Raw genomic sequence first — 17,214 nt, forward strand, 5'->3', positions numbered from 1 at the left:
TTGCCAGTCTAATCAGCTATGTAGTGCTAGGGCAAAAACAAAATGTGTACCCAATGGGGACCTCAGGACCCAGTTTGGGAAACCTTGGTCTAAACAGATAATGTTAGGACAGCAGTCATGTTATTCTGTGTCTTCAAACAACATGAACCTTTTTCATAAAACATGCCTTTGAGCTGTTTTGTATTATTTAATAAAATCTCAATTGCAAGGACTTTGATAATAACATTGTCATTCAGGCACAAACTTGAGTGTATGTACGAATCAACTTTCCCCAACAGGGGGAAGCAAAACTGAACTAATCAGACCAAATATTAGATCAAATTTGCCACACTGTGAGCAAGGTATAATCAAAGTATTATTTACATGATAAGCTTTATTTTGTTCTATGATCCCGTCACATTATTACATTTGTATTCATATATTGATGTTTTATTTAAGTAAAGTCAATATCCAAGTCTATAGACAACAGCACATCTAAACCACTTGTCTAACTCATTCCATGAAGGGCCGAGTATCTGCGGGTTTTCGCTCCTCCAATGTACTTGATTGATTGATGAATTAATTAATTATTTTACCAACCAGCTCGTTATTAGAATCAGTTGAGCTAGATTAGGGTTGGAGCGAAAACCTACAGGACGATAGCTCTCCAGGAACAGTGTTGGAGAGTCCTGGCTTAGACCTTTCAATGTATTGTGAGGTGTTATGCTACCCCGGATTCCTGCCTTGGTGTCAGAAATGAGATGGGGCTATCATATCCGGATGGTTCATAACCTGTGTCGGCATACTCTACTAGCCTATCATAACTCAATCACTTGTGGCTATGTCAAATTGTCAATTTAAATTATCACTGCACACTCAAGTGAATGACACTTCTTTATGTTCAAGTATCTATCAACCAATTATAGAAGACTCTTTCCTAACTACCTTGTTTCCGCAATGAATCTTGCGTTCCAAGCTGGCGCATCCGTACATGTAATAGCGCGTGCTTCCGCTTTTCCCTTTCAGTAGAAAAGTACTAGGAAAACGGGAAATAAACTATTTTATTCGGAGAGAAACATCGAGTGGGGAGGATCTAGTTTTGCTCGTTTTGGAATAATTCGATTGGGAGAGTATAATCTGGGAGAGAGAGTGGTGTCTACAACTGTGAAGATAATTACATCTGTTTTGTATGAGCGCTAGCCAATAGATCTATTTTTCGCCACGGTTTGTTCTTTCCAAAGGAATAATGACGAACACTTGGATACTATTGACTCTCGCGGTGGCGACCTGTTTTATGAGTGAAACGGTGAGTAAAAGTTGTCAGGACAAAGAAAGTCATAAAATGTGTTTTGTTATACCTCGCGCGGTAAGGAGCTGCTGAAATGTTTTTTTTTTTAAACGGGCTTTGGTTTCGATGTACGCTATTTTGCATGCTTGTCTCACTCGAGGTCTTCATAAGCTCAGCGAGTAATTTATATCTTGCTGCTTTTACAAGTAAAGAAGTCAATAACTATTCCCTTATGTATGTCCTTATTCCCCTTGTGCACTTCCCATATGACTGAAGTCTTATCACATTGTGGCCCAAATTATCAAGATACATTTTTACAGTTGCCAGAAAGGCACGTGTCTGATTTAATATTTGTGTAAAACCAAATAGTTTATTTACCGTTTGAAAATAGTTTATTTACCGTTTGATTCCACAGTGGTCAAATATGATTTTCAAGAGGCGGTGTGGAACTACAGTCGTCTCTGTTCCTTGGTCAAAACAGATTAAATGTTTCCATTTAACCAGGCTGAGAACACAGGGCATCTCAGTGTTGCCTTTTAACGTGTCTAATAACCTCCTATTGAAAGACACGTTAAACAACTACTGAATTGTCCATCAGTGGAGTTAATGACACATTTTATAGGTTTGTATACTTTTCCTCTCCGTCTGCCACTACAGTAGACATGGCTCTATCATTGGCACGGTGATGCCGTTCCCTAACTAACATGGCCATTGCTATTAAACAGCAGTTTTGTAATTGGCTGCAAGGAGCATATGTGTTAATTGGCCCAGCCTTCCAACCTGGATTATTTTAGAAACAAAAAATAAAGGCAAGGGCCCTCATCTCTGATTTAAAGTGAATGGGGGTGCAGGGTTCTATAGTTGTGATGGTATCAACCTATGGGCATTCTACTAAAGTGAAGGTGGGTGAATGAAGTTATTTTAGGCTGAAGTGTGTTTAACTGTGGTGAAGGCTGCATGCCTCACGTTCCCCTCTAACATTAGGTCAGATTCCTCATTTGGAGCATTGGACTGTATTCGGTCCATTCAGGATATCAGACACCACCATCGCTCATCCCCCTTCCATTTTTCAGCAGAAAACATAAACACCAGCTCTGAGAGGCAGCCATTTTCTCTAATTCATCACATATTGGACAGGACTCTTCCCTCCATCACTATCCATCTTTTTGTTCATGTGGAAACAGAGAAACTATTGCTCTAGTTTTATCTCCATATTAAACAGATGTAACACGTCATCACTGATTTGTCACTGAAAGTACTTCATGTACTATACCACTGTCACATGACATCTGACTTGATGGGTATTAAAGTCAACAGTGAAGAAACATCTGCTGTTTAGATGGAACTGTAATGACTTGTCATATCATCACCAACGTTGTGTAATTGAAAGTGCTTCGTACAGATGTCCCACATCATATACTAAGGCACGGTTGGGAATAACTTCAACAGTATAGAAACATCTAGAGTTGGATGTACTTAAGTCTGAGATCAAGGCTCTAGAAATATGCATGGAAATCCTGAATGAGAAAAGTAATGAAAAACTAGCCTGACAAATAGGATTTCTTGAGAGGATGGAAAATGGTCACATACTTCAGTACTGACTGCTACTCTCATTCCTCCTCTGCCTCAATTAGCTTAGCAAATGTAAAGTTCTCAGTGAAAACCTGGGGGTGGCTAGGCAGCAAGGCACTAGACTGCTGGGTTGTGAGATGGGAAAACCTTGTGATGTACACACCGTCTGTTCTGTATCTATGAAGCCATGAACTTGTCAACTGGATAATGAAACTGTGTAGGTTGTTTGGCTCAGATCTGAAGGTCAATAATGAGATGTTCGTTTTGAACCTTTCTTGACAAATGTAGCTTATGCCTGAAGATTTAGTAAATGTTTGGACTTCTCTTTGTTTGTGTGGATTTGATTTGATTGTACATGGAATTGTGATCATTGCTACTCTGATCATACATCCTAGAGTGAAAGTTAACCTTAATGTAACAATTTTCTAGAATAGTGTGGACCGTGGTCAAATGCAAGATGTTCCATGACTGTGTATGCTGACAGCTTGCTGTGGTGTTATGCCAGCCAACTTTGTTTACCCGGTTGAAAAGCATCCTGAGAGAATACCCCTGTCTGCTCTTTGCTAATGGATGTGACTGGTACTAAATGTTCTTTGCCTTGCGTTACTTCCATATATGGTCATACCGGTTTCCGGAAAACAAACACCCACTCCAGATGTTTTTGTACTGTATGTAACTGGCAGACGTGCTCTCAATAGACATTTAGTGTTGTTTTTAGAGACCACTGAAGCTGTATGCGAGTCAGAGGTGACGGTCTGGATGTGAAAGACTGTGTGATCTGGACTCTGAATCCACATGTGCTTTGTCCTCCTGACCCTCTTGGGTTAATTGATGCGCAGAAGGACAGACTGGCAAGCTGTGATAACGATATCAATGCAAAACAGGAACTAATCAGTTTTATTTCCTTTGGAACTACAATCTCGCACAAGATCCTAAGTGGTGGTATTTTCTGCCTGACCTTAATTTGAGAATATTTTAAATACTTATTTTAAAATGTTTCCTGTCATCAGGAGGGAGGCCCTCCCCAGTGTTAGTCATGCATGCAGTACACATGGTAGAGTATGTACTGTCGAACCTATCAGCGCTGACTGGATAGGGCTGGTCTGGGAGTCATGCAGCTTCACATGTAAGTGGAGCTGCGCTCCATTGGTATTTCTACTCCTTTTCCCCCAGCTCCCTTTCTGTCTCCTTCTCTCTCAACAGCTCTGGCTTGCCTTTTATCTGTCCAACAAAGCTTGTCTGGAATTTTAAACATTTTCTGGGTTGAGCTTGTTGCTGGGTCAAATACACAAGCATTTCAGTACACCTGCGATACACATTTTTAGCAGATGTTATTCATGTGATAAATCAGAACTGATTTGAATACTTGTGGGGTTGAGTTTGTTGCTGGGTCAAACTTGTAGGGTTGTGGTTTGACAGCTTTGTCTTATTTGAAAGGTCTGAGATTCTCCACTTAAGTCACTACTTCCCATCTGAAGAATCTGAGTTCTGTCACTTGGGTTAAATCAATGATTTATATTTAGTGATGATTTAAGGGAGGGAAGTTTCTCACAGAGCCTGTGTTGATCTGTCAACACTGGGGATTTTCTTTCTCTGCTGAGGATTTTCTGTGTTTTTGTAGAACACTGCTAAGCATGTCACAGATTTTCAAAGAATTTCAACAGTACATTTGGGATCCTTTTCTAGATCCAGAGGGAGCCTGACTTGGCCCACAGCTATCAGAACTGAATAGAAAACACAAGTCGAGATTGATATTTTAGTCATTTAGCAGACGCTTTTATCCAGAGTTACTTACAGGAACAATTAGAGTTAAGGGCCTTGCTCAAGGGCACACCAACACATTTTTCACTTAGTCTGCTCAGGGATTTAAACCAACAACCTTTCGGCTAATTGTCGTCCTGAACCGCTGAGTGTATCCCCCCAGAACAGTTCAAATTGTCAGGGCATGGACTCAACAAGGTGTCGAACGCTGTCCACAGGGATGCTGGTCCATGTTTACTCCAATGCTTCCCACACTTGTCAAGTTGACTGGATGTGGTGGACCATTCTTGATACACACGGGAAACTGTTCAGAGTGGAAAAACCCAGCAGTGTTGCAGTTCTTGACATGATCAAACCAGTATGCCTGGCAACTACTACCATACCCCGTTCAAAGGCACTTCAATATTTTGTCTAGCCCATTCAACCTCTGAATGGCACACATACACAATCCTTTTCTCAAGGCTTAAAAATCATTTTTTTAACCTGTATCCTCCCCTTCATCTACACTGATTGAAGTGGATTTAACATGTGGCATCAATAAGGGATCATAGATTTCACCTGGTCAGTCTGTGTCATGGAAAGAGCAGATGTTCTTACCGTTTTGTCCACTCAGTGTGTCTGCTGTTTTATAGTAATCTGTGATGTCTGCTCTCATTTGGTACTGATGCCAGTTGTTCATGGTCTAGTTGCTGATTGTTCTGACCCAGGTGTGGCGTATGGGCCAGCGGTCTGTCTCATGCTTCAGGACTAATTCTTCTGGCTCTTGGGTGACTGTAGTTGTAGATCTTCTTGGCATCATCAAGGCCTGAACAACCTTTGCATAAAGAAGCATGTCATTAGTGTTGAACAGGATCATGAAGGCTATCAGATGTGTCCTGTAACAACTGTAGTTTATACTTGGGACATAGGCCCCATCCTCCTACTGGGATGCCAGAGCACTTCTATGTGAGGCATGTCATTACTTCTATTCACATTGGTATGAGTTTCACATGGTAATATTACAAGTCATATAGATTTACAGAATTTTACCTGGATAAGGTCACATCATGTTGCCCTTCAGCGGGAATATGGGCTCAGTGTTTGGGTCATCGGCAAGGACTCTGGCCTTGGTGTCGGCATGGGCCTGCATCTCCCTCCCGACCAAATACGCCCACATCGACCATGGTGAAGTGGTACTTTGCATTGCGGCCTGTCATCCGGACTATTGTGTAGTTGTAGTACTTGTTACCAGAGTTTGCTGGAGCTCGGATCTGAATGTTTCCCGTCGACTGCTCCTACACAACTGATAAGTCCAACGATCCCAAAACTCTCAGGCGATTTTTGGCCCATTTTGCTACTGAGGGATAAGCAACTAAATCTGCCTTTGAGACATGCCAGGTAGCCTGCCAAGCTTCGCTGGCGATGGCAAAAACGGTTCTTTCCTAGCTTCTAACTAGCATCAATGCTTTTGCTGTGTGCCTGTAATTGCCAAAAACATCCAGAAGTACTGAACATGCCTTCACTTGTCAATGCTTTGCATAGGTCAGACTAAAGACATATTCTCAATTGTCTCCTCTTGTAGTGATCAGTGGACCAACATGCCATTTTCTCCCTCGTGAGAAATAAAAACAATCTCTTCTAATTTGGAGGCAGACATGTTTGCTTTTGTAGCTAGTTAAATCCTGAAAGTAAATTTGTATCTGGAGTGTTAAGATATATATTTTTAATCCTCAAAGTAGAGTTACAAGCATAACACCAGACATGTAGCTAGCTAGTATTTGTAAACGGGCAAATACATGGGATCCAGACATTTTTAAATGTCGTCGCTAGCTAGAGTGAGTGTCTGGGCCCCTCATGACTCCAACTATGAACATGCACGTGATCTACGCACGTAAACTGTGTAGAGGCCTTAAAGCTGTGTGTGGTGGCATCACGTCAACGAATACCACAAACTGAGACCGATCCATAGCTTCTGTCTGACCAAGCCTGGGGTATAGTTTAAGAACTTGTGAAAAGCTATAATTATAATTGAGCCTGAATGTAGACACTAATTGCTTAGTAATCCTGTCTTTTGAAGTGATTTCATGTGCAGACTCATTTGCTGTCAGCTGTTTTACTCTGGCATTAACAGAAAGATATTGAGAAATTCATTGCATATCTGCTTTACATTAGCTATATTTTACACAACTGAACTTTGCTTTTCCTTGGCAACTCCTGAAACTCCCACTCATGTCCCCTGTTCATGTCTTGGCTCTGGTAATCCCTGGAATATGACAGTCTCACACCGTGATTACCTGGATGGAAAACGGAGTTAGAAAATAATGGATTTTGTTCTAAATGATTGTTAGATTTTCTGTTCCCAACTCTTTCATTACCTCAAAGCTTCCTAGAATTATAAGATATCTTTTTAATATGTGCTGGACATAAAGTGGTCATTCCAGAAAGCTACTGCTGAAATTCTGCAATGCAGCTTTGATTGAATCTAGTTCTTAACATTAAGGTAAGAGTTGGAGTGTGGATCAGCCAGCCCTCACACAGGGTCCCACATCACAGTAAACTACTTCATACTCACACTACTGTAGTGTTCAGTTGTGTCCAAGGACCAAAGTTAATGTTTTTATTTAATCTTCATTTATATAGGTAAGTATAACTTAACACATTTCCTGTTTACAATGATCACCTGTCCCAAGGCATAGACAGCAGTGAGAGAGGCTTGGAGTATAAGAGGCTTGGAGTATAAGAGGCTTGGAGTATAAGAGGCTTGGAGTATAAGAGGCTTGGAGTATAAGAGGCTTGGAGTATAAGAGGCTTGGAGTATAAGAGGCTTGGAGTATAAGAGGCTTGGAGTATAAGAGGCTTGGAGTATAAGAGGCTTGGAGTATAAGAGGCTTGGAGTATAAGAGGCTTGGAGTATAAGAGGCTTGGAGTATAAGAGGCTTGGAGTATAAGAGGCTTGGAGTATAAGAGGCTTGGAGTATAAGAGGCTTGGAGTATAAGAGGCTTGGAGTATAAGAGGCTTGGAGTATAAGAGGCTTGGAGTATAAGAGGCTTGGAGTATAAGAGGCTTGGAGTATAAGAGGCTTGGAGTATAAGAGGCTTGGAGTATAAGAGGCTTGGAGTATAAGAGGCTTGGAGTATAAGAGGCTTGTATAAGAGGCTTGGAGTATAAGAAGAGGCTTGGAGTATAAGAGGCTTGGAGTATAAGAGGCTTGGAGTATAAGAGGCTTGGAGTATAAGAGGCTTGGAGTATAAGAGGCTTGGAGTATAAGAGGCTTGGAGTATAAGAGGCTTGGAGTATAAGAGGCTCTGACGAGTAGTGGCAACGTCTCTCTCTCTGAAAGACCACGCTTGACAAAATCATATTTTGTGCACTCTGAAACTAGCACATGTAATCTCACCATGATTTGGTTGTCACGCTCTGATATAATTGCACAACATACACTACATCTAGTTCTGCCATTCAGGTACAGTCAATGAAACAGATATCCCCAGAATGTCTGACTCCGGTATTCTGCTCTCTGCCCCCCTCCAAGAAGACGTAGAATATCCCAGCCTCATAGCCCTAGGACAACACCTGTGTTTATTGAATCATATGAAGAACACCAGACATGCCTCTGGTCTGAATGGGCTGTATTCATCCTGTTAGTCTCTGCAGCAGTTCTGGTGGAGTGCTGGCACCGTCCAGTAGTTAGTTAATGCTCTTCCTGTGTACTCCTGAGGGGCTGCGAATGTCAGCAGCTGGTTGGACAGCTACTACATCGGCAAGGTCTCTATCCCAAATGGCACCCTGTTCCCTATTTAGTGCACTACTTTTGACTAGGGCCCATCATAAGTAGTGCACTAAACGGGGAATAGAGAGCCATTTGGGACGTAGCCTGGAGCTGCTGTGCCCTGTATGACGCTGCGCCCTCGGCAGATGTGGGTTAATATCGTAACCCACACCTGTAACATCTGCTGCTTCCCAGCACTGTGGAAGGAAGCTGGTTACTAAAGAGCTCCTGTACTGTTGGTCCACATGCTGGTTAATGTCTTGGTAGACCTGTTTGGTTGCTGTCATTGGGTGATGCTGACGGACAGTATATATTTATGGGCAGTGTTGCCGGTAGCGTTGGATGTTATTTAATGTGTGAAGGTAAGCAGCTCAGAACGTCCTGTTTTCCTCTGGCTGTCCGACAGGGGTATGCTGAGAAACACAGCCAGGCCTTCAGGGCATGGAGGAGGACTTTCAAAGGAAATCCAATGTTTTTCATGTTGAGATTACATTCATATCAGGTAGTCATCCTAGATCTGCCAGGAATGCATTTTAAAAAGCCCCATAAGTCCAGTGTTAGCCATATCTTGGCAGGTTCTCTCTTCCCATCATTACAGCTGACAACTATACCTGTGGAGGCGGAGGGTGACATGATTAGCTGACATGTCCCCAGCATTTGTTGCTGTGCTAGCCGCTAACAACAATACCTTAATGATTCAACCATTTAGTAGGGTCTGGCTGACTGGGCTGTTTGAAAGGAGCTAGCTAGTGAGAAGAGAGAGTATTTCCTTTTCAGTTGTAGACTTGGCACAGCCTGAAAGCCCAGTCCTGAGCTCTTCAGCTCCCTGCACAATACCTCACTTGTGCTGCTACTTTGGCCCAGGAATGTGAGGCTCACCTTCATATGTCTGACAGCAGTTTGTTTTGGAATGAGAGATATTATTCACCACCACATCGTACTGCTGCAAACATGGTTCTCTCATCGCCTCTTCGCTCTACCTCTCTCTGAAGAGTTGAGGCAGCCCCATATGATGCTGTTGAAACCCCCATAAACCACTGCTTTAGATGGTCTGTTCTATTCATAAGATGTGAAAGTAATTGATCCTCACATCTTGAACAGTGTATTTTGTCAAGGCATGTATGCTACGTGTGGGCTAGGTGCAAAAAATGTTGTTCAGAGTCTAATCATATAGCATACTTGTGTGTTCACATCGGCCTCTGGAAAACCGAGCCTGACACAATCTTAGCCTGTTAGTAGTGTTAGGTTAGGCTTTATCTATCTAATAAGAAAATGGAATACCGGCAGCATGAAAATAGGGCCTTTCAGTAGCCAGTTGTACTCTGTACTGGGGCCTGATCTGAGTCCTTGACTAATCCTGATCAACAAAGGACATTGGAGGAAATGATTAGGGCTGTTTAACATCAGTCTGTATTGATGTTGTACTTCATGATTCAGTGGCTGGGCATTCACACTGACTAGACTACTACTGTATGGTCACCGCCTGACCCTGAGAGTCTCCATCGTTCTCACAGTGTTCTCTATTGGATGTTTGGGGTCAACTTGACATTTGTCATAACACTTGACTGCTTCAGAGGCTAAATCAGCTGAGTAGACCTGGGTCAAATACTTTTAAATACTGGGAAGTGTTTTCAGGGCTGGCAAACGGAAGTAGTGTACAGTAGGTATCAGTCATTCATGACTCCAGTCCTACTCTTCATAGTGTACATGTGGTCTTCTAGGCTAAGATTGTGTCGGGCTCGGTTTTCCAGAGGCCGACGTGAACACACAAGTATGCTATATGATTAGACTCTGAACAACATTTTTGTACCTAGACCACACATGCCTTGCGCGTTGACACATCACAATAGAACGTACAGTGTCAGAGGGGTCCGTTATCTTTTCTCAAATACTATTGGTCCATTACCATGTCAATCAACGCTTGAATAGAAACGTAGCTTACGCCCTGGATTTTGATGCCAATGCAGTCGCTACAGTCCCATTCGTTTTCATTGCAGCCTCGTTTGATTACCACGGTTATGTATAATGTGTACTAACCGTTAAGTAGCACGGTGGTCTTCTAGCATTAGTTGACATGGGAGCACTTTATACATTGTTTTCCTGGATTACTTTGATCATCACTTCCTCATGTTCTGCCTGCTGCGTTCTCTATAGTATGTTGCATAGCAAACAAAAGATGATTCACTGTGTGTGACAGTTTGAAAGACAACTGGAGCACAACACAATGGCATACCAAAGATGTGTTTTTGTACAGATGACAATTATTTGAAAAAGAAAATGTCATCCCAGAGGCCAAAAGGGAAGGTCTTTATCTAGCTGGGTATTCCCTCTTTTCAGCCAGAGCCATTGTTGTGCTCTTTGAAGCATCTCTCCTTCAGTGAGTCTGAAATGACTTGTCCTCTTATTGTGTACTAGGCTCTGCTTCCTTTGAAGCAAGAGTCCTTTTTTCTTACATCATCCTTGTATGTCACTTTTTCTCCCTCTCCTTCACGAACAAAGACCTGAAAATTGAACCAGGCTCCTTAGTGTCAACATTCATCAGAGGAGCAAAAAGGCAGACCTGTGTGTGTGTGTGTGTGTGTGTGTGTGTGTGTGTGCACGCACACAGAGGGTGCATCCTTAGTACCTTTGTCAGACGTATTGCTTTTGTGGGGATTTTGGGAAGCACAATTGTGTGGAAACATCACACGTCTTGGTGAGCATCAGTGGCTGTGAATGGTGATTTCCATGAGCCCTGACAGGCTAGTTGAAGAGGTGGCCACCAGGCTACTGTGGTGGGCCAGAGATTTAAAGGAATGCAGGGAGTTGGGAGGGATGACCTAGAAGGATCCAGGGTTCAGAGAGTCAGACTACATGGTTCCATCTGCTCTGAGAGTAGCCTCCTGCCCTAAAAAAATAGTTTGTCTGTTTATTCATTCTTCTGTTCACAATAACACTTTGCCTTGGGATTGGATGAGCCAGACAATGACACCTTCCTGTTTTAACCTGCTCTCCACATGCAGAGGAATTACAGGAAGACTGATACATTCTTTGGTTTGCTTCAGAAAATGGGAAGATTTGATCTAGGCATTCATAGCTTCTAAGTGGTATTTCAGGTAATGGGGAGGCTCATGAGACTTCTGCTTCTGTTCATTTGTTTGTTTCCCAGGGAACTGAGATTTACATTTTTTAAATTCTCCCAAAATATTTGTCTTAATTTTCTTAGCATGGTTCTTTCAAATTTGTTTTGCTCTTGCGCTTCTAATGCCTGTATAAAATAAACAGCATGGATATCCTCCACAGTGAAGTGTTTATATAATCTTAAGGGCATGAATTCTACACTGGGAGTAGTTTGTCATGTGATCAGTTATTGAGTATTATTATGGGTCCTGGATGCTGATCAAGGGAACGGGGATACCTAGTCAGATGTACAACTGAAATGTGTCTTCCGCATTTAACCCAACCACTCAATCAGCGGTAAGCTGTGGTATATCAGACAATATACCATGGGTATGATGCAAATGCTCTTGTTCTATTTATGTGGAAGTATTTTATAATGGCAATAAGGCATCTTGGGGGTTTGGTATATGGCCAGCATGCTAAGGGCTGTATCCAGGCTGTACTCTGCATTGCAACATTCATAGCCGTGTTATGTTGGACATATACCACACCCCTCAGGCCTTATTGCCTAAATAGCATGTGGGTACCTGTAGAACTCAATTTATATGGTGGAGACACTTTTTCGTTCATCTCTTGTTCTCCATTCACAGATATTGATCTCGGCCCAGTCGGATTACCTGTACCTGGATGACCAATCAGGAGACTCCGTAGACGAAGATGGTTACAACTCTGGCTCCGGGTCCGGTGATATGAGTAAGCAATGGTTACCTTCTAAAATATTTCACCCTTGTATCCTAATGTCATTTACATAGCAACCTGAATGCCATGTTAAGAGTTATAGCTGTATGTAAATCTATAATTGTACTGGCTCTACGAAGGTCCTAGACGGTGCACAGAAACCTTTTGACTTTGGTTAACCTGCTAGGGCACACTGGTACTGCAGGATCACAATGGACCTACGGAGGTGGTGAATGCACAATGTTTCACATGCAGTCAACCACGACTATGTTAATTACCCAGCATATGTCATGTAGAGAGACGTTCAATAATGAGTCATTATTTCATATACCCTAACCTGAAGTGATACTGAACCATAGACTGTATAATGTACTGTACAAGAAGACCCAAACAGATCTGGCTTGCAGTCTATTTCTGAGTCCGTATGGCAGGGGTTGTGTGACGTTATTGGTCGACTCATTATGAAAAGTGCCTCCATCATTAGTAGTGAATCATTAGCATTGTTGTGATTTGTTGTTTATCATGTTAGCCCTGCCTGCAAACCACATTTCTCTTTGGGGTCAATACATTTGATATGATTTTCCTCCTCAGTTATCGGTGAGGTCACTGAGCCAGTCAAAGTGAAAAGGGTGTTCGCCGCTCCTGAAGCAGAGCCAACCCAGGACTCTCTACCAGCCCTTTCAACCACAATGGGGATGTTGACATTCACTGACCTGGGCACAGAAATAGCTGAGACAGAAATGGAGACCGAAACAGAGGTATGCCTCTCTTTTTAACTGACTTTAGTGTCGGCTTTTGAGCCAGTAGTGTGGTTTCATTTCGCCTCGCACTGCTGGCATGGCAAGGACTTAATAGTATCCCTGTGGTTTTATAGTTGCTGTGAAAATCTAAATGTATCTTTCTCCCTCTGTCTGTGTGTGTCAGACCCAGGTCCCTGAGCAGTCTCTGGACGTGACAGAGGAGACTGTTATCAGTAGTGAAGCTCCTCCCAGCACCACTGGTGCTTCCGGGTTGCTGTACGAGGCAGACGTACCCTACGATGTACACTCTGAAAACCTATTCCAGAGGACGGAGGTGCTAGCGGGTATGTTCTGGTTTTTGTTTATTTATTCAGGAGATCGTATTGCCATTAACGTCTCTCTTTTTCCAGTGAGACCTGAGCATAATGAAAGCAATAAAATATCACGAGACAACATATGTTAAACATCACACAAAAAAGCGATACACAATACTACAATGATTCATCAAAACAGTCATCTGAAATCTATCAGTTCCAATTGAAGAAATCATTTTTCAATACAGCCCACTATCAGAGATTGGATCTGAAACATGGCCTCTCTTAAATTGGGTAACTCTAGACTTTGCTTTCAGAATCAATAAAAACAGACTCTTTGTCTTGTCGTTTGATAGCAGAGGGAAGGAGACTGAGTCAAGCAACACTTGGGGATTGTTTTACAATGAAAGCATGTTATGAATGAAGCGTATAATTGACTCCTCCTGAGTCGGCTCCGTCTCGTATTTGATTAGTCCATTGATCTTAACTTTGATGCACTAGACTGCAGCTATCAGGGGGCTTTTCCCCATTCATTTCTCAATGTGAGTTGTTGCCAAACATTTGATACAAAACAATCATAGTTCCCTCTTAATTGTTCATCCACGTTAAGAGAAGGTAATGGGGTTACATTTACTTTGCATTTTAGTCATTTAGCAGACGATCTTATCCAGTGACAATTAGTGCATTCGTCTTAATATAGCTAAGTGAGACAACACATGGTATAATTAATGGGGTTGGGGTAATTACCTTGCCCCACACACAATCTGGTAGAGGTCTGGCATATCTGATTGGACTGTTAACACTATCTTCTAGCAAGGTTCCACTGTTGTGTTGTCAACACCAATCACTGGTATTGAATTATTCCATTTACTCCGTAAGCATCTTCTGACATTGTTCTTCTCCCCCCCCCCCCAGCGGTGATAGCTGGCGGGGTTATAGGTTTGCTGTTCGCCATCTTCCTCATCCTCCTCCTGGTCTACAGGATGAGGAAGAAGGACGAGGGGAGCTACGTCCTCGGGGAACGCAAGGCCCCTAGCTCAGCCTATCAGAAAGCCCCCACCAAGGAGTTCTATGCCTGAAACACAACCACCGCCACTATGAGGAGAAACCTCTGGAGCAACATAAAGACTAATTCTGTGTCCCAAATGGCACCCTATGCCCTCTATAGTGTACTTACTACCTTTAACCAGTATCTGTGCACCATATAGGGTGTCATTTGGGATGCATACAAAACATCTCATACAGCAGGGTCCTCCTCGCATGCTGTTGGTTGAAATGGTATTGAATGAGGAAGTGTTTCAAGGAGCTTTTTCATATAGCAAATATATACTTTTCCTTAATGAGGCCAAACAGGGCTATTGTAAATGTTTCATATTTTGGATCATTAGAACGCTTGGAGAATTTCCTTGTCATGTGAGAACGTGAAACATATTCAGAGATGGTCATGGACTACTTTCTAACTGTAGAGATACATATTTGTAAGGAAGAAAAAACAACTTTTTTTTAAAAAGGTCACTGAAATAAAAATGACAGAATATAATTGTCCTATAGCTATTCTATTTTTGATTTTTTTGCATAGCATGTCCAAAGTTGTTTTTTTTCATTAACTTATGTTTTTCATGTTGAGGTGATATGTTTCTAGTCTCAAAGCAATCTGGTCTCCAATTTAACTTGGATGAAAACATGTTTTTTGTTATTATGGTATTTTTCTTGTCATTGTGTGAAATGAATTACAGGATTCCATAACTACCCAGTGTCATCTCACCAAAGCAAAGGACATTCCCTTCTAGTAAAACATTACTGTTATAAAGCAGTGTTTACCAACTCCAGTCTCCAACAGTACACATTTTTGTTAAGTCCCTGACAAACTTGCCTGATTCAATTTGAGGGCCTGATTTAGTTGACAAGTTGAATCTGGGGCTACAACAACGTGTACTGTTGGAGGTACTTGAGGCCTGGAGTTAAGAAACACTGATTTAAATGGTAGTCTTAATGGCAGGTGTGTAAAACTCATTCCACGGCGGGCCTAGTGTCTGGGTTTTTGTTTTTTTCTTCTAGACAACCTGGTGAGGTGTTTACTAATTAGGGACCTTAATCAATCAAGTACAAGGAAGGAGTGAACCCGCAGACACTCAGCCCTCCGTGGAATGAGTTTGACACGTGCTTTGAGGAGTGCATTATATCACAGGAGGTTGGATGCACCTTAATTAAGGAGACCGGCTCATGGTAATGTATCAAACACATGGTTTCCAGGTGGTTGATGCCATTCCATTTACTCCGTTCTGGCCCTTCTTATGAGCCGTTCTCCCTCAGCAGCCTCCACTGCTATATGTACTCTGTTTATGTTGCCCAAAATATAGAGGAACCTTTTCAGTAGGTTTCACTATTAGGTCCATTAATTTTCTCCTCTGATCACAATGGTATTTTAAGACTTGGGTGTTTTTATAAACAAACCTGCAAAACTTTTCTGACCAATTTATGATATAAAAGCTGATTTTTCATTTATCTGCAGCTTTTAAATGATGACTTGCTAGTTATGGGGAACTAATGCTAATGAACAGTCCTATGTGCTCAACTCTTTTCAGTTGACTTTGTAATGACTTTAGTACAGTGATTTACTCTAAGCCACAGATGGGACACCGGGCGTCTCTGTAATATCCGTTTCAACTTTGACTGAAAATCTGTCATTCGAAAGTCCAGGGCGCTTTCCCAAATGGCACCCTAGAGCCATATGAACACTGGTCAAAAGCAGTGCACTAAATAGGGACTAGGGTGCTATGTGTGATGTAGTCCCAGTGAACAGGACATGGTGTACCTTTATTGCTTATCTGTTCCCCCTCTAGCATCTGTAAAGAATTATGAATGTCTACTATAGAACAGATGGTTCCTCTTCCCTAAAAAAAATAACTTCTATGATCACTGGGCTGATGTTTTTCTCATGGTACGTAATTATTGAATAAAGGTACTTGCAGTAAGACTTTCCTTGGACTTGGAACAGTGTTTTTGCCATTTATCACATGTAACACAATGTCCCCATGTACTTAGTTACCTTTAGTCCTGACTATTCTAAAGGTAGACTCAGCGAAATGATGTAGATGCATAAAGTAAAACTGCATAGTGGGTCAATTTCCACAACTAGGAGCGTTAGAGCACGAGGCTGAACTTCTCTGCTGTTTTGGTCCAGTGGCTGCCATATTGTAAGAGCGGGCTGTGACGGGAACCCGTGTGCAAATACTGTATGTGTGACAGAGTGAAATCTGCTCATTGAAATATCTGCAGTGCTGCTTGTGCAACACAATTTCGCTGACTACCTTTAAGTCAGTGGTGCATCTGTATAATGTCTGTACTATAATTTATATATTAATTTATATTACATATTTGAAATATGTTCAAGTATATTCACAAATGTTTTAAGCCTTTGAAGTGCCTACCATTCTGAAAGTCTTTTTTTTTTTTTTTTACTGTTTGGGACAAAAGATGTCTTCTCAGTGGCATGAAGTCGTAGTCACGAATATAAGCACAGGATACTGATGGCAACTTAGTGTTACAAAAGCAGTGTTGTATGTTATGATGGGAGACACTACTGAATAAACAATGTGGCTTAATATTAAATAGTCATCAAATGTGGTTTCTCTTTTGAGTTGGTTGTATTTCTGATAAGGCTCCAACATGTCTGTTCTTTGGAATTTTGACATTGTTACAAAGAAAATGTAAGAACTTACAGCACAAATACCATATGTGGTATCTCAGATTTCATGTGCAAGCTGAAATAAAATGTAAACAAAATAAATAGCTTTTGTTAGTTTGCGATCTCTGATCAAAACACTGCTGTGAGCTAAATGTTTGCTCATGCCAAGTCATGCAGAAAGAAAAGCAAAATGTCCGTAGTAAACATCAAGGGTAGTAATTAGAGCTGACATTTTATCACAATTTGGTAAAGAAACAAAAGCAAAATGGAATTGTCAACGAACGTG

At 41.7% G+C, this 17,214-nt stretch overlaps 1 protein-coding gene across 1 annotated transcript; it reads left to right on the forward strand.

Moving 5' to 3' along the window:
* Positions 1–932: 932 nt before the first annotated feature.
* Positions 933–16,222, forward strand: LOC124006488 (syndecan-2-like). The gene is made up of 5 exons (XM_046316537.1): positions 933–1,285; positions 12,099–12,201; positions 12,778–12,944; positions 13,111–13,270; positions 14,156–16,222. Exons 1-5 carry the CDS (start codon positions 1,226–1,228, stop codon positions 14,317–14,319), a joined length of 654 nt encoding a protein of 217 aa, XP_046172493.1. The 5' UTR covers positions 933–1,225; the 3' UTR covers positions 14,320–16,222.
* Positions 16,223–17,214: the final 992 nt, after the last annotated feature.

This window comes from Oncorhynchus gorbuscha, linkage group LG19, assembly GCF_021184085.1.
Source record: "Oncorhynchus gorbuscha isolate QuinsamMale2020 ecotype Even-year linkage group LG19, OgorEven_v1.0, whole genome shotgun sequence".
Lineage (NCBI taxonomy): Eukaryota > Metazoa > Chordata > Actinopteri > Salmoniformes > Salmonidae > Oncorhynchus > Oncorhynchus gorbuscha.

Excerpts from the sequence above, each read along its gene's own strand:
- LOC124006488 (XM_046316537.1), top strand. The coding sequence starts at position 1,226 with ATGACGAACACTTGGATACTATTGACTCTCGCGGTGGCGACCTGTTTT. Across the intron at positions 12,202-12,777 it reads CTCCGGGTCCGGTGATATGA|TTATCGGTGAGGTCACTGAG; the intron begins GTAAGCAATGGT and ends TTTCCTCCTCAG. Across the intron at positions 12,945-13,110 it reads AAATGGAGACCGAAACAGAG|ACCCAGGTCCCTGAGCAGTC; the intron begins GTATGCCTCTCT and ends TGTGTGTGTCAG.